This window comes from Triticum urartu, chromosome 5A, assembly GCF_056163025.1.
Source record: "Triticum urartu cultivar PI428250 chromosome 5A, HENAU_Tu73, whole genome shotgun sequence".
NCBI classification, from domain to species: Eukaryota; Viridiplantae; Streptophyta; class Magnoliopsida; order Poales; family Poaceae; genus Triticum; species Triticum urartu.
The window spans coordinates 543,892,740-543,916,149 of NC_141877.1; the positions used below are offsets into that span (position 1 = coordinate 543,892,740).

General features: G+C 45.5%; 2 protein-coding genes across 10 annotated transcripts; one reads left to right on the forward strand and one right to left on the reverse strand.

Moving 5' to 3' along the window:
* Positions 1-767: 767 nt before the first annotated feature.
* Positions 768-6,042, reverse strand: LOC125510410 (NADPH--cytochrome P450 reductase 3-like). Its single transcript, XM_048675579.2, has 18 exons — positions 5,552-6,042; positions 5,409-5,468; positions 5,231-5,307; positions 4,942-4,999; positions 4,762-4,845; positions 4,629-4,665; positions 4,300-4,369; positions 3,929-4,123; positions 3,756-3,848; positions 3,419-3,647; positions 3,252-3,335; positions 3,024-3,175; positions 2,844-2,940; positions 2,014-2,163; positions 1,834-1,911; positions 1,432-1,554; positions 1,226-1,339; positions 768-1,143 (listed from the first exon to the last, which is right to left on the reverse strand). Exons 1-18 carry the CDS (start codon positions 5,879-5,881, stop codon positions 1,063-1,065), a joined length of 2,112 nt encoding a protein of 703 aa, XP_048531536.1. The 5' UTR covers positions 5,882-6,042; the 3' UTR covers positions 768-1,062.
* A 500-nt stretch (positions 6,043-6,542) lies between these two features.
* On the forward strand, positions 6,543-20,153 carry LOC125530730 (uncharacterized). 9 transcript variants are annotated; one of them, XM_087521598.1, is made up of 8 exons: positions 6,557-7,393; positions 8,097-8,219; positions 17,482-17,536; positions 17,672-17,726; positions 17,832-17,854; positions 17,935-18,045; positions 19,329-19,407; positions 19,835-20,153. In XM_087521598.1, exons 4-8 carry the CDS (start codon positions 17,709-17,711, stop codon positions 19,937-19,939), a joined length of 336 nt encoding a protein of 111 aa, XP_087377724.1. In that variant the 5' UTR covers positions 6,557-7,393; positions 8,097-8,219; positions 17,482-17,536; positions 17,672-17,708; the 3' UTR covers positions 19,940-20,153. The 9 variants fall into 9 exon arrangements, 3 of the variants coding, with proteins under 3 accessions (XP_087377724.1, XP_087377723.1, XP_087377725.1); XM_087521597.1 differs by lacking the exon at positions 8,097-8,219 and having other exon boundaries at positions 6,561-7,393; XR_015602635.1 differs by having other exon boundaries at positions 6,565-7,393; positions 8,123-8,219; positions 17,935-18,770; positions 19,329-20,153.
* The last annotated feature ends 3,257 nt before the right edge of the window (positions 20,154-23,410 follow it).

Here is a 23,410-nt window from a genome sequence, read left to right on the forward strand (position 1 = left end):
CTATCTCCCTGTCGCGGATCGGCCCACGGTTCCTCTAGCATGGAGGATGGAAAGATCAAGTGAGTACTGGCTTCCACAATTTAAAATTCCAACATCGCACCCATAATGTTAAAATGGCAAATCAAGGCGTGCAAGTTTTTTTTTTTGAGGTAATCAAGGCGTGCAAGTGTGGGTCCAGTGGCGGAGCTCGGCCAAAATGTTGAGGGGCTGGTCTGGGACGGGGGGTGCCTGCCAGAGCAAGATTTGAGCCTATTTCACTGCTTATACGGGCCAATTACTAAGGGATTATCATTAAGAAAATCATCTGGGCTGATGGGCTGCGGAGTGGCAGCCAGAACAAAGATTTCAGCCAATTTCACTGCTTATATGGGCCAATTACTAAGGCTTCTGGGCTGGTGGTCTAGAGGGCGGCGGCCCAAGTTGGCCTTCACTAAGATCGGGTACTCCTGTTTCTCAGAAAAAACATGTGTAGGACCCCTAAAAAACCATCTTCGTACGAATCCACACCATGTATGTTTTCGCGAAACTATGCAAATTTGGCTTGTGCAGGGAAGATGACATACAGCAGCGTAGGTGATCTTGTCTGGTATGTTTGCCTTGTGTCCAAAGTGGACCCTACTAGAATTTTGGTTTAGGCAGAATTGTTTTCGTTTGGATGGCTGCTAAAATTCAACACTCTTTTTGCCAACTCTAGTCCATTTTCCTCATTTATAACAAGGGGGGCACGTATGCGCACAGGTACAGCTGTTGAACAATAACTGGTTAAATTAGCTGGCATGCGAATGGGCACCTTTATTTAGCTTCAATTCCAGACATCACAAACAATCGATGAATCGTCATCCTCCGTTCCACAAATAATACTACAGCAGTACCTAGCTGGAGTTTCCTATACAACAACAAAAAATCCCACTACTATAGCTACTATATATATGCTCCATACAGACCTGAAAAACCGGCGCCAATCATATTCGAAATCGGAGCCGCATTTCTCATGTTCGGTCCATCATTTCGCTAGATTTCCTAAGTGGTGTTGAATGAATCATTCTTCCGTTTCTGCAATTGTTACCAGACGTCTCTCAGGTATCTCCCTTCCGTCTGAAGGTTTTTCACGTAGCTCTCCGTCTTGGAGCTGTCCAGAGAGCCCTGCAATGAAAAGCAAACGACCCGTCAGTTCAGGGAACCAACAGGAACTCCCTCAGACCGAAATGGATGTGTGTTGCGTCACCTGTTCCTGAACTATGGTGTGCAGAGCGCGGTGCACGTCTCTTGCCATGCCCTTGGCGTCACCGCAGACATACACATAGCCGCCCTGGGAAACAATGCTCCACAGCTCTGCAGCCTGCGAAGATTGTTTACACGTGCATGGTCAAGCAAGGAAAACAAAGGATTATTTGTACCTAATCAACGACAGGACATGTATAAACAGGTTACCTTCTCTGCCATTTTGTGTTGGACGTACTCTTTTGTAGGACCCTCACGAGAAAAGGCAACAACCAACTCAGACAGGGCTCCGGATTCGGCAAAATTGTTCAGCTCATCCTCGTATATGAAGTCCTGTAGAAAAGAAATTTTGGTCAGGCAATTTCCAAACAAGTTAGATAGTGTTTTTAATCAGCCCATGAGATCCTTTACTAGATGTATAAAACACAAATGCAGAAAAGTTTCCTGACAGGCGCCAAGGAGCTAAGAGGCATAGAATAATATTTGGGCAGATATATGTAAGAATCTGCCATGCCATATTTACTATGGATGACCTGCATGCTGGCGGGGTTCACAAATCATGACAGTTCCTTACAATAACAGTAGATGAAGCTAAATAGCAGGGGTCATTACCATCTGGCGGTTTCTGCACCCGAAGAAGAGGATGGCACAGCCCAGTTCTACCCCAGACTCTTTTAAAGCTAATCTTTCCTGTCAATGCCAGATGGATTCGATATGAATGTTAACATACTAAAGAGTGACAAAGCTTGAAGCACAATGCAAGAGAAACCAAAAGGGGAAGACAAAACAAACCTGTAAGAAACCCCTGAAAGGTGCAAGGCCAGTCCCAGGGCCTACCATTATAATAGGCACTGTGGGATCAGCAGGCAATTTGAAGTTTGACTGCCTCACAAAAATTGGAGCCCAGCTACATTCTTGGCTCTCTTCCGAGGGAGTTGAATTCTGCGTGTAGCCACGTAGGATCATAAGACAAACGTTTACTAGACGCAAGATGGTCACTGGCAGATATTTCAAATGATTTAAAAAAATACTTGGCTACATAGAACATACGAATCATTATGATTTTAAAATGACTGCACACACATCTCAAAGTACAAATGTTTGCGTGACCACCTATATAAGACCAGAGATACAAAAATATGTAGTGAGAACTCGTATCATACTGTTGAGTAAAAGACCTACAATGTGATTCTAATTCGAAGGCAGTAGTGCAAGGTTGTGTCATTGATCGAAATGAGCTACATGGTATCATCCATTTAATTAATTTACATGGCCACAGAGGGGAAGCTCACGATGAAAATGTGAGAATGATTAATAGCAGATGATTACGTTGACCTATAAACATACAAAGCAAGGCCAGCAGACTGAACTAGAAATTTCAGTCAAACATCATTAAACCTGGGGAAATATGTGTGATTTAAGGAGTTCTCAAGGGAAAAATAATGGAAGTTGCCTCGACATGTTCAGGATAGATTCAGCAAATGGGGGTTGAGTCCAAACATCAAAGTGAGCAATAGGGGACAAATTCAATTATCATGCCAAAGGTCAAAAAGTTTCCATGCTTGTAACTATATTATAGGAACAAAGTTCTGCCCTGTGACCATGAAGAGACAGGAGTATACCTTCATCCAAGTAGAACAAACTCCTTTATGGATCCTTCCAGTTGGGGTTTGCCCATGAACTAGTGAACATGTTACATGAATTCTTGTAGGTGCCATTCTGCAACGATACGATATCATGAAACTTGACTGACTAATCAATTTGTTTATGTAACATAGGGAACTATTTCAAAGACAAGATACCTTGGTGAGGAAGATATTGAGTAGTATCTCGGCTGAAGGCGAGGAGCAATAGCTGCAAAGAAGACACCAAGCGGAGGCTTTGCCGATGGGAACTCCGAAATAACTTCCAAGAGACTTCTTTGACTAGCGATTATCCACTGAGAATACTCCTTCTGACCAATGAAATTCATGTGAGAAAGATGACAGCATTATTGGAGAGTATGAATTTATCCTAGATTATAAACCAACCTTTCCAGCAGGAGATGCTAGATGTCTGAGCCGCTCGGCCTCTTTGGGGTCAGATGCATGAGCAGCCAAAGCAAGTAAAACACTCTGCAGCAACCCATCAGAAAATATTTATGAATACAAACATATGATGCAGCGAGAGAACAAATACGCAGAAACAAAATATTCACCTTTTTAGGTGAATTCAACAGATCGGCATATCTGGCAAGTGCAACCCTCACAGTACAGGGAGATGGGAAAGGAGGTGGCAAAGAGCCCCCAAAAAGTGGAGTGCCATCCTCTTGGTCAGCATAAATTGAGAAATAAGTATCTGGTGAATAATCTAATAGCTTTTCTGCCTCCTCTACAGTCTCAATTGAATTTTCTGCGTACACACCAACATGATCTCCAGTCTCATATCTGGAATGAAAATTAGGAATAATCAGCTGTCTAAAGACCAATCACATAAACTGGTTATCACCTCCTATTCTCAAAAACTGACAGAGCTAGATCCTTCAATATGCTTACGTGAGGCTAGTTCCTGCAATATCAAACTCCAAATGAATGCAGGACCGGTCGGAAGCTGGTGCGTGAAGCTCCCGTCGCACAGCCACATTTGCCCTGGAAAAGAAGTGTGGTCAGAGTTCACTCATAATAATTAAAAAAATGGGTCTAGTCACATAAAAGCAAGAAGGGCATACCTGCAAGGATGTTGACTGTCATAGACAACATGACCATTGCTAAGACTGAAAGACTTGTTGATATGTGTGGCATCCTCTGGTTTGGTAAGCACAATTCTATATTGTGGAATAGCGGCCGTGTAAGGAGATTGTGCTGCTGAAGAATTATCTTCAACGCGGAGCAGTTTGTCCAATTCTGGCCACAGCAGTTCCTTCCTGTAGTCCAAGCAACAAACCATTAGCTTCCGATTTGTAAGACTCTCAAGGTCTAAAGTTGAGATCAAGGTATGTGCAGAAACAGGACCACCATGCACAAGCCGATAAAATGAAAGGCTACCAACTGTCCTGATTTGGAAAGTTCAGATCGAGGTTAAGCTCGTTGCCGTACATACCAGGCGTTGAAGTCATCCTCAATGCATTGATCGTCATCTCCAAGGCCAACAGGAACTATGCGCTTTCCACCTGGAGAAACATCATGGACAGAAGTTAACCACTAGCAGATGACAAAGGCGACAACAAAACTAGGAAAAAACGTGTAATGATGGAGTCATGTTGCAGATGATTCACAACATCTAACTCAAAACTAATCATACATGGCAAAACAATTACAGGCCTATCTAGTTATATAATTTCTCAAAAGAGCACTGTGTCATAATATTGAAATGTAGGTGAACTGAGCTACGATAAATTGAATTGGTCATTCATTCTGTTTTTTGTTTACCTTGTTCAGCGAGGAGCTGATCAACCTCCTTTCCGACCTTCAGTTTGGAAACATTTGAAAGCAAAAGCACAGAGTAAGTTTACATGTAAGAGTGCATGTATGCCTCAGATCAATAGAGGGCAAGGGGGCAGACCTTGTTGAAATGCTCGTACTGCCTATTCCCAAGAGCAAACACCCCGAACTTGAGGTTGCTCAACCACTCACCCCTCTCGTTCCCCTGTAGTCGGACCAAACAAAGCAGCCATCAATACCAACCGTGAGAAAATGCACATTCGGAGCTGCACCACCAGAAAGTACGTGTAATCAAACGGACCTCAGAGAACCATTTGTAGAATCTGGCCGCATTGTCGGTTGGCTCACCATCCCCGTACCTACAACAGCGACAAGGACGCCCATCAGCAATTTTGCTTTTTAGATTAGACAAAAAAAAGGGGGTTGCCCTCAGCTTTAGCAAGTGCTGGTTTGATTAGCAATTGTCTGGAGCAAACAAATATTCATTACTTCCTTGCTTAACACGTGTAGAGTAATTTATTAAGCAAGCAAATCCACTAGTGCTGTAACGAAGTCAGTAAGAGTTGCAGATGGAAACCGGTGATCCTTACGTTGCGAGGAAGAAGAAGGCGACGTTCTCCTTCTTGAGCTTCTCCTCGTACTCGTCGTCCTCGGCGGCGTAATCATCCTGAATCCCAACAAATCAAACGTACTATGAGAGGAGGGGAGGAGGGGAGGGGCTTTAAGAAGAAGCAGCGTCGGGGGCGAGGTTAAGATAAGAGATCGTACCAGATCGAGCACCTTGAAGACGGCCTTGTCGTACCTGGCCTTGGCCTCCTCCGCGAGCGCCTAGCATAGCAGAGCAGGGAGGTCAGATTGTTGCACGGGAGGGGGGAGGAGGCATCAGTGCTGAGAGGGACGAGCGAGCGTACCTTGGCGAAGCCCTCGGCGGTGCCGGTCTGGGTGCCGAAGAAGAGGGCGACCCGCTGGCGGCCGTCGTCGGGGTCGGGCTCCTGGTCCTTCTTGGCGGCGAGGGGCTTGGCCGCGGCGGCCTGCCGGGCGAGCGGCGCGGCGGAGGAGGAGGAGCGGCGGAAGAGGAGCGCGACGCCGCAGCCGACGAGCACGGCGAGGGAGGTGGCGAGCAGCGCGAGCAGGCGGCGGTTCTGGCCCCCGTCGTCCTGGGCGGCCGCCGGGGCCCGGCCGGTCAGCAGTGCCGCCAGCAGGTCCAGCGCCGAGTCCCTCATCCCCGGGGCGGAGTCCATGGCGGCGGCGGATTGGCGGAGGGGGGAGGGGGCGGTGCGCGCGCGCTACGCGTTCGTTCGATGGGATCGAGGCGTGCGGGCGGGCGGGGCAGAGAGGCGCGGCGCGTGCGTGTACGAGTACTAGTGGTGGATGTAGGCGATTTGTGTTTGTTGTCGCGTCAAAACGGGTGGAGGTTTTAAGCCCGGAAAAGGAAGGGCGGGGTTGGTGGTGCGGGGCGACCCACTCAATTCCGATCTGGTTTGCGGTGCGGCGCGCTGACACGCGCGGCCGCGGCCGGCCGCAGGTTCGGACCGGGCGCTGGAAACTTCCCCACCTACCTACCTCTACGGTGCACTCCCTTTTTTTTTCCTTTGACTTGATGATGAAGGCGAGGCATTCCCACCTACTCTCGCGGTCGCAGCGGGGGAGCCTGGCTCTCACGGATGAACGAACGGTTCAGCGTCGCCTTCTTGACCGTGGAATGAGTTGTCTGCCTATACGTTGACACGCTCTTTTCCTCTGGTCACGGACGCTCGGGGCCTCATACCAAAGTACACCGTCAAATGATACTGCATCTACATTACCGAAAGATAAAAACAGGGGCATTACACACCGTATCTACTGCCACTATAAAAGGACGAGAGGACGGAGAACCGAGTCATCTTATCCATTGAAGCATATGATCTGATGGTCTAAATCACTCCAACATATCAAACGTGTTTTACATTTTAATTACCCACCCTGCCACTCCTAAACTCCTTCACCTCTTCTGAGAAAAACTGTTTAGACTGATCGCACGCACGCCGCGCACCACTTCCTCCTCGCACGTTCGCATGCACAAGAGCGCTCCATCCCCAACCTCCCTCCTCTCCCGATCGGCGCCTCACCTCCCCGTCCCCGCATCCCCGGTGCCAAGCCGCCCTCCCTGCACCCGCATCGCCGCACCTAGCATGTCGTCCGATCCGCACACATACCACCGATGACCCTGACCGTCGTGAACCCGATCTGGCCGGGCATCCAGGGGAACGCCGGCAGTGAGGTCCTGGAGGGGGGCGGCTTCTTCCTCCCGTCGCTCTCCCACCGCTCCTTCCCGACGCCCACCCACGCCTGGTCCAGCCGCATCTGGGCGCGCACCGGCTGCGCGACAGGCGACTGCGGCGGGCGGCTCCAGTTCTCCACCGCAGGTCTCCCTCCACCACGGCGGCAACGAGCAATCGTCCTACGGGGTGAGCGTGGTGGACGGCTTCAACGTGGGCCTCTCCGTGACCCCGCACAAGGGCCGCGACAACTGCCCCGTCTTGGCCTGCTGCAAGGACCTGACCCAGAGCTGCCCGGGCGAGCTGCCTGTGCGTACATGGTGTTCATCCTCGGCTTGTCACACACGCAATCTTCTCGGCTTAATTCCATCTCTTCCCCAATTGGAAACAAATCAGCATGAGACTCAGCCTTGCCAAGGTCGAGAACGCCTCACATATATGTATGAGGACGTCTAATCGAGATTTCCGGCTGCAGGGCGCAATTAGTGGAAGAAGGTATTACGATTTTCCAGATTGTGATTAATCGCTTCTCAACTCAAAAATTCCCTCTTCTATAGTCTTGTGAGATCGTTCATTCATTCATAAAGATCATCCTCATACATATCTCTTTCTCACTCTGATTTCATGTTTTGATTGGGATTCGAAAAGAGGAACTGAGATGTATGTTCGTGACTTGTAAGCAGCAACAAAATTTAGCAATTTATATTTTTCTAGCCATCCAAATATCTTGCTCCATACCTTTCTTAGAATTTTTTTATTTGATCAGCAGTGTTCTTAATTACTTGTACCCTATATATTTGTGTGCTAATTAGCAAGATTGTTAGTATATCCATCTGGTAATGAGAATGAAAACTGGCATATGACTTGACTGAGGCCTCGAAAGGAGCATAAACAATTTGTTAGAATACAGACGAGTACTTCTACTGCTAGGAATTCAGAACAGCTAGCTTAGTTACTGCTGAGGAACAACCTAATGAAAAATTATAGGATGACAATATATTGAGTAAGCACAAAACTGTTACTTATTCACCTAATAAAAAACATGCCAATTGACTACAACTTTTACTGTGAATGTTTATGAACCCACTTTTCTGAATAACTAAGATGATAAGGCAACAAAATTATAGTGTATCGAGTATTTATTTGCAACTGAAATAGAAAAAAAACCAGCATATGTTTATGTGGCCTTAGGGGTTAGGGCCCCTTTTTGTTGTCTTTCCCCAGGCCCCTAAATTCTCAGGACCGGCCCTGGCTCCAAGTCCGTGGCCGACCTGGTTACCACCGTCCGGATGTTCAAGGTGGTCGTCCCAAGAGCTCTAAGGTTTGGCCGCCACACCATCGGCTAATCCACTGTTGGGTTTCGTAGTAATTTCAAAAAATTTCCTACGCACATGCAAGATCATGTGATGCATAGCAACGAGGGGGAGAGTGTTGTCTACGTACCCAACGCAGACCGACTGCGGAAGCGATGACACGACGTAGAGGAAGTAGTCGTACGTCTTCACGATCCAACCGATCAAGCACCGAAACTACGGCACCTCCGAGTTCGAGCACACGTTCAGCTCGATGACGATCCCTGGACTCCGATCCAGCAAAGTGTCGGGGTAGAGTTTCGTCAGCACGACGGCGTGGTGACGATCTTGATGAACTACAGCAGCAGGGCTTCGCCTAAACTCCGCTACAGTATTACCGAGGTATATGGTGGCAGGGGGCACCGCACACGGCTAAGGAATAGATCACGTGGATCAACTTGTGTGTTCTAGGGTGCCTCTACCTCAGTATATAAAGGAGCCAAGGGGGGAGGGGGGGCGTCGGCCAGGGAGAGGGCGCAGGAGGAGTCCTACTCCTTCCGGGAGTAGGACTCCCCCCCCCCCCCAATCCTATTCCAACTAGGATTCCCAAGGGGGAAAGGGGGAGAAGGGTGGCCGGCCACCTCTCCTAGTCCTAATAGGACTAGGGGAGGGGGAGGTGCGCAGCCCCCTTGGGCTGCCCTTTTCTCCTTTCCACTAAGGCCCATGAAGGCCCATATGGCTCCCGGGGGGTTCCGGTAACCTCCCGGTAACCCGGTAAAATCCCGATTTCACCCGGAACACTTCCAATGTCCAAACATAGGCTTCCAATATATCAATCTTTACGTCTCGACCATTTCGAGACTCCTCGTCATGTCCGTGATCACATCCGGGACTCCGAACAACCTTCGGTATATCAAAATGCATAAACTCATAATGTAACTGTCATCGTAACCTTAAGCGTGCGGACCCTACGGGTTCGAGAACAATGTAGACATGACCGAGACACGTCTCCGGTCAATAACCAATAGCGGGACCTGGATGCCCATATTGGCTCCTACATATTCTACGAAGATCTTTATCGGTCAGACCGCATAACAACATACGTTGTTCCCTTTGTCATCGGTATGTTACTTGCCCGAGATTCGATCGTCGGTATCCAATACCTAGTTCAATCTCGTTACCGGCAAGTCTCTTTACTCGTTCCGTAATACATCATCTCACAACTAACATATTAGTTGTAATGCTTGCAAGGCTTATGTGATGTGTATTACCGAGAGGGCCCAGAGATACCTCTCCGACAATCGGAGTGACAAATCCTAATCTCGAAATACGCCAACCCAACATCTACCTTTGGAGACACCTGTAATGCTCCTTTATAATCACCCAGTTACGTTGTGACGTTTGGTAGCATCCAAAGTGTTCCTCCGGTAAACGGGAGTTGCATAATCTCATAGTCATAGGAACATGTATAAGTCATGAAGAAAGCAATAACAACATACTAAACGATCGGGTGCTAAGCTAATGGAATGGGTCATGTCAATCAGATCATTCAACTAATGATGTGACCTCGTTAATCAAATAACAACTCATTGTTCATGGTCAGGAAACATAACCATCTTTGATTAACGAGCTAGTCAAGTAGAGGCATACTAGTGACACTTTGTTTGTCTATGTATTCACACATGTATTATGTTTCCGGTTAATACAATTCTAGCATGAATAATAAACATTTATCATGATTATAAGGAAATAAATAATAACTTTATTATTGCCTCTAGGGCATATTTCCTTCAGTCTCCCACTTGCACTAGAGTCAATAATCTAGATTACATTGTAATGATTCTAACACCCATTGAGCCTTGGTGCTGATCATGTTTTGCTCGTGGAAGAGGCTTAGTCAACGGGTCTGCAACATTCAGATCCGTATGTATCTTGCAAATCTCTGTGTCTCCCACCTGGACTAGATCCCGGATGGAGTTGAAGCGTCTCTTGATGTGTTTGGTCCTTTTGTGAAATCTGGATTCCTTTGCCAAGGCAATTGCACCAGTATTGTCACAAAAGATTTTCATTGGACCCGATGCATTAGGTATGACACCTAGATCGGATATGAACTCCTTCATCCAGACTCCTTCGTCCGCTGCTTCCGAAGCAGCTATGTACTCCGCTTCACATGTAGATCCCGCTACGACGCTTTGTTTAGAACTGCACCAACTGACAGCTCCACCGTTTAATGTAAACACGTATCCGGTTTGCGATTTAGAATCGTCCAGATCAGTGTCAAAGCTTGCATCAACGTAACCTTTTACGGTGAGCTCTTTGTCACCTCCATATACGAGAAACATATCCTTAGTCCTTTTCAGGTATTTTAGGATGTTCTTGACCGCTGTCCAGTGATCCACTCCTGGATACTTTGGTACCTCCCTGCTAAACTTATAGCAAGGCACACATCAGGTCTGGTACACAGCATTGCATACATGATAGATCCTATGGCTGATGCATAGGGAACATCTTTCATATTCTCTCTACCTTCCGCAGTGGTCGGGCATTGAGTCTTACTCAACTTCACACCTTGTAACACAGGCAAGAACCCTTTCTTTGCTTGATCCATTTTGAACTTCTTCAAAATTTTGTCAAGGTATGTGCTTTGTGAAAGTCCAATTAAGCGTCTTGATCTATCTCTATAGATCTTAATGCCTAATATGTAAGCAGCTTCACCGAAGTCTTTCATTGAAAAACTTTTATTCAAGTATCCCTTTATGCTATCCAGAAATTCTATATCATTTCCAATTAGCAATATGTCATCCACATATAATATCAGAAATGCTACAGAGCTCCCACTCACTTTCTTGTAAATACAGGCTTCTCCGAAAGTCTGTATAAAACCAAATGCTTTGATCACACTATCAAAACGTTTATTCCAACTCCGAGAGGCTTGCACCAGTCCATAAATGGATCGCTGGAGCTTGCACACTTTGTTAGCTCCCTTTGGATCGACAAAACCTTCCGGTTGCATCATATACAACTCTTCTTTCAGAAATCCATTCAGGAATGCAGTTTTGACATCCATCTGCCAAATTTCATAATCATAAAATGCGGCAATCGCTAACATGATTCGGACGGACTTAAGCATCGCTACGAGTGAGAAGGTCTCATCGTAGTCAATCCCTTGAACTTGCCGAAAACCTTTTGCGACAAGTCGAGCTTTGTAGACAGTAACATTACCATCAGCGTCAGTCTTCTTCTTAAAGATCCATTTATTTTCAATTGCTTGCCGATCATCAGGCAAGTCAACCAAAGTCCATACTTTGTTTTCATACATGGATCCCATCTCAGATTTCATGGCTTCAAGCCACTTTGCGGAATCTGGGCTCACCATCGCTTCTTCATAGTTCGTAGGTTCATCATGATCTAGTAGCATGACTTGCAGAACAGGATTACCGTCCCACTCTGGTGCGGATCTTACTCTGGTTGATCTACGAGGTTTAGTAGTATCTTGATCTGAAGTTTCATTATCATTGGCTTCCTCACTAACTGGTGTAGGTGTCACTGAAACAGTTTTCTGTGATGTACTACTTTCCAGTAAGGGAGCAGGTACAGTTACCTCATCAAGTTCTACTTTCCTCCCACTCACTTCTTTCGAGAGAAACTCCTTCTCTAGAAAGGATCCATTCTTAGCAACGAATGTCTTGCCTTCGGATCTGTGATAGAAGGTGTACCCAACAGTCTCCTTTGGGTATCCTATGAAGACACATTTCTCCGATTTGGGTTCGAGCTTATCAGGTTGAAGCTTTTTCACATAAGCATCGCAGCCCCAAACTTTAAGAAACGACAACTTTGGTTTCTTGCCAAACCACAGTTCATAAGGCGTCGTCTCAACGGATTTTGATGGTGCCCTATTTAACGTGAATGCGGCCGTCTCTAAAGCATAACCCCAAAACGATAGCGGTAAATCAGTAAGAGACATCATAGATCGCACCATATCCAGTAAAGTACGATTACGATGTTCGGACACACCATTACGCTGTGGTGTTCCAGGTGGCGTGAGTTGCGAAACTATTCCACAATTTTTCAAATGTACACCAAACTCGTAACTCAAATATTCTCCTCCACGATCAGATCGTAGAAACTTTATTTTCTTGTTACGATGATTTTCAACTTCACTCTGAAATTCTTTGAACTTTTCAAATGTTTCAGATTTATGTTTCATTAAGTAGATATAACCATATCTTCTTAAATCATCTGTGAAGGTGAGAAAATAACGATATCCGCCACGAGCCTCAATATTCATCGGACCACATACATCGGTATGTATGATTTCCAACAAATCTGTTGCTCTCTCCATAGTACCGGAGAACGGTGTTTTAGTCATCTTGCCCATGAGGCACGGTTCGCAAGTACCAAGTGATTCATAATCAAGTGGTTCCAAAAGTCCATCAGTATGGAGTTTCTTCATGCGCTTTATACCGATATGACCTAAACGACAGTGCCACAAATAAGTTGCACTTTCATTATCAACTCTGCATCTTTTGGCTTCAACATTATGAATATGTGTATTACTACTATCGAGATCCAATAAGAATAGACCACTCTTCAAGGGTGCATGACCATAAAAGATATTACTCATATAAATAGAACAACCATTATTCTCTGATTTAAATGAATAACCATCTCGCATTAAACAAGATCCAGATATAATGTTCATGCTCAACGCTTGGCACCAAATAACAATTATTTAGGTCTAATATTAATCCCGAAGATAGATGTAGAGGTAGCGTGCCGACCGCGATCACATCAACTTTGGAACCGTTTCCCACGCGCATCGTCACCTCGTCCTTTGCCAGTGCCCGCTTATTCCGTAGTCCCTGTTTCGAGTTGCAAATATTAGCAACAGAACCAGTATTAAATACCCAGGTGTACTGCGAGCTCTAGTAAGGTACACATCAATAACATGTATATCACATATACCTTTGTTCACCTTGCCATCCTTCTTATCCGCCAAATACTTGGGGCAGTTCCGCTTCCAGTGACCAGTCTGCTTGCAGTAGAAGCACTCAGTTTCAGGCTTAGGTCCAGACTTGGGTTTCTTCTCCTGAGCAGCAACTTTCTTGCCGTTCTTCTTGAAGTTCCCCTTCTTCTTCCCTTTGCCCTTTTTCTTGAAACTAGTGGTTTTGTTAACCATCAACACTTGATGCTCCTTTTTGATTTCTACCTCCGCAGCTTTCAGCATTGCGAAGAGTTCGGGAATAGTCTTGTTCATCCCTTGCATATTATAGTTCATCACGAAGCTCTTGTAGCTTGGTGGCAGTGATTGGAGAATTCTGTCAATGACGCAATCATTCGGAAGATTAACTCCCAATTGAATCAAGTGATTATTATACCCAGACATTTTGAGTATATGCTCACTGACAGAACTGTTCTCCTCCATCTTGCAGCTATAGAACTTATTGGAGACTTCATATCTCTCAATTCGGGCATTTGCTTGAAATATTAACTTCAACTCCTGGAACATCTCATATGCTCCATGACGTTCAAAACATCGTTGAAGTCCCGATTCTAAGCCGTAAAGCATGGCACACTGAACTATCGAGTAGTCATCAGCTTTGCTCTGCCAGACGTTCATAACATCTGGTGTTGCTCCAGCAGCAGGCCTGGCACCCAGCGGTGCTTCCAGGACGTAATTCTTCTGTGCAGCAATGAGGATAATCCTCAAGTTACGGACCCAGTCCGTGTAATTGCTACCATCATCTTTCAACTTTGCTTTCTCAAGGAACGCATTAAAATTCAACGGAACAACAGCACGAGCCATCTATCTACAATCAACATAAACAAGCAAGATACTATCAGGTACTAAGTTCATGATAAATTTAAGTTCAATTAATCATATTACTTAAGAACTCCCACTTAGATAGACATCCCTCTAATCTTCTAAGTGATTACGTGATCCAAATCAACTAAACCATAATCGATCATCACGTGAGATGGAGTAGTTTTCAATGGTGAACATCGTTTATGTTGATCATATCTACTATATGATTCACGCTCGACCTTTCGGTCTCCGTGTTCCGAGGCCATATCTGCATATGCTAGGCTCGTCAAGTTTAACCTGAGTATTCTGCGTGTGCAAAACTGGCTTGCACCCGTTGTAGATGGACGTAGAGCTTATCACACCCGATCATCACGTGGTGTCTGGGCACGACGAACTTTGGCAACGGTGCATACTCAGGGAGAACACTTCTTGATAATTTAGTGAGAGATCATCTTATAATGCTACCGTCAATCAAAGCAAGATAAGATGCATAAAAAGATAAACATCACATGCAATCAATATAAGTGATATGATATGGCCATCATCATCTTGTGCTTGTGATCTCCATCTCCGAAGCACCGTCATGATCACCATCGTCACCGGCGCGACACCTTGATCTCCATCGTAGCATCGTTGTCGTCTCGCCAATCTTATGCTTCCACGACTATCACTACCGTTTAGTAATAAAGTAAAGCATTACATCGCGATTGCATTGCATACAATAAAGCGACAACCATATGGCTCCTGCCAGTTGCCGATAACTCGGTTACAAAACATGATCATCTCATACAATAAAATTCAGCATCATGCCTTGACCATATCACATCACAACATGCCCTGCAAAAACAAGTTAGACTTCCTCTACTTTGTTGTTGCATGTTTTACGTGGCTGCTACGGGCTTAAGTAAGAACCAATCTCACCTACGCATCAAAACCACAACGATAGTTTGTCAAATAGACTCCGTTTTAACCTTCGCAAGGACCGGGCGTAGCCATACTTGGTTCAACTAAAGTTGGAGAGACAGTCGCCCGCAAGCCATCTATGTGCAAAGCACGTCGAGGGAACCGGTCTCGCATAAGCGTACGCGTAAGGTTGGTCCGGGTCGTCTCGTCCAACAATACCGCCGAACCAAAGTATGACATGCTGGTAGGCAGTATGACTTGTATCGTCCACAACTCACTTGTGTTCTACTCGTGCATATAACATCAACATAAATAACCTGACTCGGATGCCACTGTTGGGTTTCGTAGTAATTTCAAAAAATTTCCTACGGACATGCAAGATCATGTGATGCATAGCAACGAGGGGGAGAGTGTTGTCTACGTACCCAACGCAGACCGACTGCGGAAGCGATGACACGACGTAGAGGAAGTAGTCGTACGTCTTCACGATCCAACCGATCAAGCACCGAAACTACGGCACCTCCGAGTTCGAGCACACGTTCAGCTCGATGACAATCCCCGAACTCCGATCCAGCAAAGTGTCGGGGTAGAGTTTCGTCAACACGACGGCGTGGTGACGATCTTGATGAACTACAGCAGCAGGGCTTCGCCTAAACTCCGCTACAGTATTATCGAGGTATATGGTGGCAGGGGGCACCGCACACGGCTAAGGAATAGATCACGTGGATCAACTTGTGTGTTCTAGGGTGCCTCTACCTCAGTATATAAAGGAGCCAAGGGGGGAGGGGGGCGCCGGCCAGGGAGAGGGCGCAGGAGGAGTCCTACTCCTTCCGGGAGTAGGACTCCCCCCCCCCCCCAATCCTATTCCAACTAGGATTCCCAAGGGGGAAAGGGGGAGAAGGGTGGCCGGCCACCTCTCCTAGTCCTAATAGGACTAGGGGAGGGGGGAAGTGCACAGCCCCCTTGGGCTGCCCTTTTCTCCTTTCCACTAAGGCCCATGAAGGCCCATATGGCTCCCGGGGGGTTTCGGTAACCTCCCGGTAACCCGGTAAAATCCCGATTTCACCCGGAACACTTCCGATGTCCAAACATAGGCTTCCAATATATCAATATTTACGTCTCGACCATTTCGAGACTCCTCGTCATGTCCGTGATCACATCCGGGACTCCGAACAACCTTCGGTACATCAAAATGCATAAACTCATAATGTAACCGTCATCGTAACCTTAAGCGTGCAGACCCCACGGGTTTGAGAACAATGTAGACATGACCGAGACACGTCTCCGGTCAATAACCAATAGCGGGACCTGGATGCCCATATTGGCTCCTACATATTCTATGAAGATCTTTATCGGTCAGACCGCATAACAACATACGTTGTTCCCTTTGTCATCGGTATGTTACTTGCCCGAGATTCGATCGTCGGTATCCAATACCTAGTTCAATCTCGTTACCGGCAAGTCTCTTTACTCGTTCCGTAATACATCATCTCACAACTAACATATTAGTTGTAATGCTTGCAAGGCTTATGTGATGTGTATTACCGAGAGGGCCCAGAGATACCTCTCCGACAATCGGAGTGACAAATCCTAATCTCGAAATACGCCAACCCAACATCTACCTTTGGAGACACCTGTAATGCTCCTTTATAATCACCCAGTTACGTTGTGACGTTTGGTAGCATCCAAAGTGTTCCTCCGGTAAACGGGAGTTGCATAATCTCATAGTCATAGGAACATGTATAAGTCATGAAGAAAGCAATAGCAACATACTAAACGATCGGGTGCTAAGCTAATGGAATGGGTCATGTTAATCAGATCATTCAACTAATGATGTGACCTCGTTAATCAAATAACAACTCATTGTTCATGGTCAGGAAACATAACCATCTTTGATTAACGAGCTAGTCAAGTAGAGGCATACTAGTGACACTTTGTTTGTCTATGTATTCACACATGTATTATGTTTCCGGTTAATACAATTCTAGCATGAATAATAAACATTTATCATGATTATAAGGAAATAAATAATAACTTTATTATTGCCTTTAGGGCATATTTCCTTCATCCACAACGGCCAAATCTTGTAGAATGAGAACATCCTAGCCCGATACGGTGCGTGCTTTCTTATTATGCCATGACCAGTTTGATCAGTCACGCGCATGAGCTTTTCTATGAGGCCACGCTATTTGAAATTTCAAAAAGAGCACGTCTTGTTTGTTATACTACATTTCTAGGCATCCGTACAACCTGGAGGAGCTTTGTCTTTCTGTACCGGGACATCTATGGTGTGCTTTTGTCTAAAATCCGTTAACAAGTAGAGCAATGGTCGGCCCTGCATTAGCATATGTAAGGAATTTTAGATGGTAATACTTTTACCACACAGACAACCTGAAATTCAATGGCTAATAATTGACTAATATCATGCGAGGTTCTAATATGTCAATGACTAATATACTCTAGAGAACTTATGTCCATGAGTATCCATCAGTATTTCTAGTGTATTGCTAAATTTTCTCAGTGTGGACTTGCCACCTTTTACCTTCAAGATCCCTGTAATTTTTTAAGATGACTTTTGACAGTTAACTGGAGATGTTCCGTCATTCAAACATGTTGATGGCCAAGCAAAATATTCAGGTATACTGGAAACATCCGTAGCTATACGCATATACCTTAGTGGCACACTTTACTGTAGTAGTATGTTTATATGCAAAAGAATTAAAAGCTGATATACCCAGGCTATCCTAATTCATGCATGTTTGTGCCTTCCAGGTGATGCGCCCAACATGCTTCTGCACGAGAGTTTGCTATGGGAAGTAAGCATGAGGTGTGCCTGCTGGTTATGCAAAAAAATAGATGTGTCTAACAATTGCATTCTACTTTTGTGGTAAAGCCTGAATAAGTATTTGCTGTATACTCTAAACACTTACAGCAAGATGAAGCTGGCACAGTGAGGTATTTGAACAAGATTCATAAGGATCATCTACTACTCATGCAAGAGCAAGTCAACATCCATCTCACTTGCATGCCTGCAGGCTAGAGACGGGTCACATTTGGTCACACATGGGAGTTGTTCTTGTGAACGTGGGTGATGAGATTGATACAAAGCTGCTGAGGAAGGAGCGGGTGACATTTGTTTCTAAAGGGTATCGAGTTTCATATGTTTTTATCTCCTTTGTTATTCTGATTACGAGTCGCATTACCAATCATTCAACAATTATAGTTTGATATTTTAGTTCCATCTCAATCATTCATTTATGCCTGATCAGCCATGAACGTGCAACTACATTAAAGTTTGCATTAAAATTTTGTTTGCAAATAGAGGTCAGCGAAGCCTTTTCTTGGCCCAGACAGACCTGCACCGCCCGCCCACCCGACAGGAGCTATAACTATTCTACATATTTAGGAGACATTTAATATTTTGTGCGGCATGCAGGCTATTCATTTAGGACATGGTTTCCTTTCAAAAGGTATATATTTTGGCCAGATTTTTTTACACTGAGAGGCTTAAATTCTCTGGATATATCTCACTTTGGGGTTTGTATTTTGCTATCCTCGACCATGATAATTAATGGTATATTCTGTGGCATAGAGATTATGCCTCCTGTATGTAGTGACGCAAAGGACTCGTGTACACGCGTCACATAGAGGAGGCGGCTGATAGCAGGCAAGCGTTTCCCAAATATCATATTATAGTACTAGCTTTCTAGAATTAAATGGAACTACATATTGTTTTCAACTTCTAAGCAATGTATTTATATGCCTATTTGACAAATTCCCCTTTAATCTGAATCACAAGAAACAGAGAGTATACAGAGAGTGCGTGGGAGAAATTTACGTGCCATCATGAGGAAAGAGGGAACAACCTACGGTAGCATGTTATACTGACCGGTCTAAATTGTAGTTCTATTTTCTTTTTCAACCAGATTTTTTGCTTGGGATCAATATATGTTGTATACTGAAATCATGTTGTATTAAGAAGTATCATGACAAAATTATCTTCTCTAATTACTTGTTATGTTTGACAATGGGATGTTGGGGGATTAATCAGTAGATTCAATGTTCTTATTTTACAAACTATCGGAGACCTAATGGATGGAACATATATATTATTGTATTTACGCAGCAACATGACTCCACCCTCTGCTGTTCTATTTTAAAAATACATCTTAAGTGATAATTAATTTGTTGTCCCGCAAAGCAATTTTACGGCCCGGTTGAGTCATTTTGCAAGTTTTTGTTTGAAATTGTACCGGCACTGCAAGTTTATGTCTTAATAGTGCAATTAACTCTTATTTTTATGCCTGATGTATAAGTACAGATTTGTTATATTTTAATATTTCATGATTTTGACAACCTGAGCAACCATCATTGGTATCCACTTTCAAGAATTACTAGCATTGGTACCTGATGCTTCATCTTGTTGCAGTGCTGATTCTATATCTCGAGCAAAGCAGATTCTTACCTCAATACCTGCAAGAGCAAGAGAAGCATACAACCATAGCCAGGTAATCGTGTCATTCACAGATCATTGGTGACAAAGGCATATTTTCTTTAAAGGTGCCTCTGTTCTGATTATGTGTCGCGGGATTATATATTGGGGGCACTAGCTAGCAAAATAGTAATTCTTGTAACCCATCAAGTCGGGTTCATACCAGCTGCTGACTTCATACTGGTAATAACATTATCCTTACAATCGAAGCACTACTTTTTAGAGGCTAATGCACATGGTATATATGCTGTTTCAAATTTATCAGCAAGTTAAGTTGTTCAATTCGATGTGTTGTTTATGCATGTTTCCTGATGAGAATAATACAACAGATTCTGCATGAAAGTTTTGCCATCTTCTGTAATATTTGTCATTAGAATGTTCATGGGATAATGGGCCCTTGGTCTCTCATTTGTGCTTTATTTTTCTCATGGCACATGCTCAAGGATGGTCATATCGTCCAAGATGGAAAATATGAGGATCTTCTCCAAGCTGGAACTGAGCTCAATGCACCAAGAACAAAATCAATTGAAGCAACACTTCATGTATAATGTATTGTGAACCTTGGATTGAGCTCATGTGTGTGGTTTATGTATTGTGAGCCTTGGATTGAGGTCATGTGTGAGGCTAATGTATTGTGAGCCTTTTACTTTGTAATATGTGATAATGATGTGACAGGCTCATGGATTGTGGACACCAAATTTATGTGGCAATTCTGTAATGTGGAGTACCCATGATGACATGACAATGCCTAAATGATGCCAATTTTTCTGTCTAATATACTACTGATAATTCTGGGGAAGTTTTACATAGATTTGAAAATACATTTAAATTTAATTCATCCCATTTTTTGTCAAATTTTGACAAAAAATGAAAAATTTCAGAACAATTTGAAATTTCTGTAAAATCAAAAATAATTTTGTATTTTTGGCTCTATGCATATGATGCTACTTGAAAATATTTTCTTGATTTGTAATATTTTTTAGTGCAACCAAACCATCTTTCTATGTATGTTATTCTCACATATATTTGTATATTAAAATTAGTTGAGACGTGAGTTGCACGTGCAAGCTTACTAGTGACACCTAAAATCCACAACGACATCCTCAGAAGGTGGAAAGTCACCGTCTTCGAATCCAAGAGAAACAAAGGTCTTCGCTCGAAACCCTGACGAAGAGAGAAAAACCACAACAACACCCTCAAAAGTAGCGCGACACCTTGGGTTTATTGCGCGGGGCTTTCACTCGACATCTCACTCATGCTGCCACGATGCACCCAAAAATGGCATGGCTAGCACATGCCACCAGATCTAGATCTGGGCGTCGCCACTGCCCGTGACAGAGAACAAGCCCGAGCCACCCGGCGGTACACCCCTTGCTGCAAAAGATCAAGAGACATAGCCATTGCCGCCACCATGATGCCTTCCAGGGACCCAAACATGCGGACCACCATCCGGGGTCGCCGTCCCGACGTCCATGCCCATAGACACCGCCAATCATCCACGTCACAACCACGCAAAAACACAGTAGAAGGAGTGAAAGGCACCTCCTTCCACTCCTAGCCCGACATCAACCATCGAGTTTGGGTCGACTCCACAATAGGAGCCACCCACACCTGCGTCTGTACCAGTGGATCAAGGGTACAACCCTGTGATTGTCAACGACCGCCGTCGAGCAAACTCAAATGTCGCCATGTTTGTGGTTACTGGCGCTAATACATCATTGCGCAGAGAGCCCAACTCAAAACAATGCCAGCAACAGGTAGTAGTCAAGAAGAGCGCAACACGGACCAAGTCAGGCCCCGTACCCCGCGCGTTACCAAACATCATCCACCACGAATCAAATCTGTGTTACCTATTGAAGACGTTGACGATCCGGATCGCACCGCCGCCAAACCACGACACCTATGTCGCTCCATCACCGCCCTGAGGACCTCGGGCAACACCACCAACGACCACAGTACCCGCAGGGAGAGACACCTCACCTACTCGGGGAGAGAGCCACGCCCCGCCTTGGGCACAAATCTGGTCTGCCCTGAAAAGCGAGCCTTGGGTCGGAGCCACCGTCGTCGCGGGTGCAGCCGGGGCGCGTCCGACACCCATCCCATGCATCGTCGGCTCGAAACCATGGGAAGAGATATCACCACCGCCCCTGCGTCGCCAGGCGGCACACGACTGCCCGCAACGCCACCGTAGATGGCGTCTCTCCACCCGAGGCCCCCACTACCCGCACCTACAGCCAAGACGAGGCCAGTCGCACCACCACCGCCGACAATCATCACCACCCGATAAAAATGGCCGCAATCGTTGGCCCGTGCCACACACAACTTGCGGTCTCTGACGCTGCATGTAGCCCGATATGTTGCCGCCGGTATGCCCCGCCAGGAAAACTTCGTGCAGCCGCGGGAGAACTGCCCCGCCATGGTGCCCCATGTCAAGCCTGACGCCCCTGCTGGGTAGCCGTATCCCGTGCCACGGCTGTTGGAAATATGAGCAATTTATCGAATGATTTTATTAACAGAAATACTAGATAAAGCATGACTAATATAGTAGAGATAAAACAAGTCATGCGTTCTGACAGAGAGAAGGAAAAAAACTTCTGCATATATGAACCGTAGCCTATCATATCTAAAGTAGATAGAATAGCAAGTAGCATATATGAAGTAGAACCTAACATGTGTAGGACAAGGACTAGAACAAGGAACTGTGGCAGAACCTTTAACAGGAAAGACAAGAACACGTACGGGACAGCAGCAGCAGAAGCGCTGGACTTGGGGTCGGTGTCCTCGCCTGCCATGTCGTCGAGTAGGTCATGGACGTTGGGGAAGAAGTCGTCGTCGGGGAAGTCGTCGTCGGCGACCGGATCGTCCGTGATGAAGCAGCCAGTAGTCGCGCTGAGCGCTCCCCAAAAACCTTATCACCCTTCTCCCGTACAGGACTCAAAAGGTGCGGTTTCGGAGGCCTACTGTCCCGACCTGCGATGCACGCCGCAAGCCGGGATGGGGAAGATCGTAGCAGCAGCGCAGTGCTCAGGAACTTTGTGGCGAGAGGAAGGGGATCTTCTGGTGTGTCTCTCTGGAGAGGAGCGACCTCTCTTATATAGGCACAGGAGAAGGACGCGAAGAGGCTGCGACGGGAGGTGAAGCAACGACGGGAGACGAAGCGAACAGGCAGCGGCCGAAGAGGCGCGCCGTTCGAATTCAGTGTCCACTACAGAAAAACGTTTCAACTCCCACATGACCTTTCGTATACCCGTCGTGCGTGGCAAAAATTTAGACATCGACTCGTCTCATTCCCGCAACCCGCGGCGCGGCGCGTCATGACGTGGCGAGGCGGGCGGCGGAGGAGGAGCGCGCGTGGATGTCCCTCTTGTTCTCATGCTCATACATGTGGGGAAAGAACCTCCCTTATAAAGAGGTCCAACTCCCTCTAAACTAGCAATGTGGGACTAAACTTTTATTCCACCTCTTGCCTTGCACAAATGGGCTGCATGGGCCTCTAGGATTTATTAGGAATTTCTGAAACTGTTATTGGGCTAGGCCCAAAATAGACAAAATTCCAGCAATCCCCCACCAGATCCCAGAGGCACACAAAAATTTGCCTTTGGTTCCAAAACACTGTTTTATATACCGGTACTGCAGTGGAGACTGTTAAGTTGAGCTTCCACCTAGAACTCTATGCTACACTAGTAAGCAACTTGAACAGTGGACTGGACCTTGAACCGCAAGTTTTCTGCGAATCTAGCTTCACATAAAGCCTTGACCGATATGTGGCTACCGTGGGTCTTCCCCGCGGGTGGAGCTTATGCGTCATACTCCGTGACCTTTCATGAGTTTACTAGAGAGAACCCTACTCTCATAGATTGCGACGTTTGACAATCAGACTCATATAGGTGTGTTCTTCAAAAGATGTTCTGCAGGATAACATCTCTGCTTAAATAAGCCACTTAGAACACATTAAGATATACATCAACCTGCCATGCAGATAAGGAGAGTATTGCATCTTCATGGAGTGGTATTGTGAA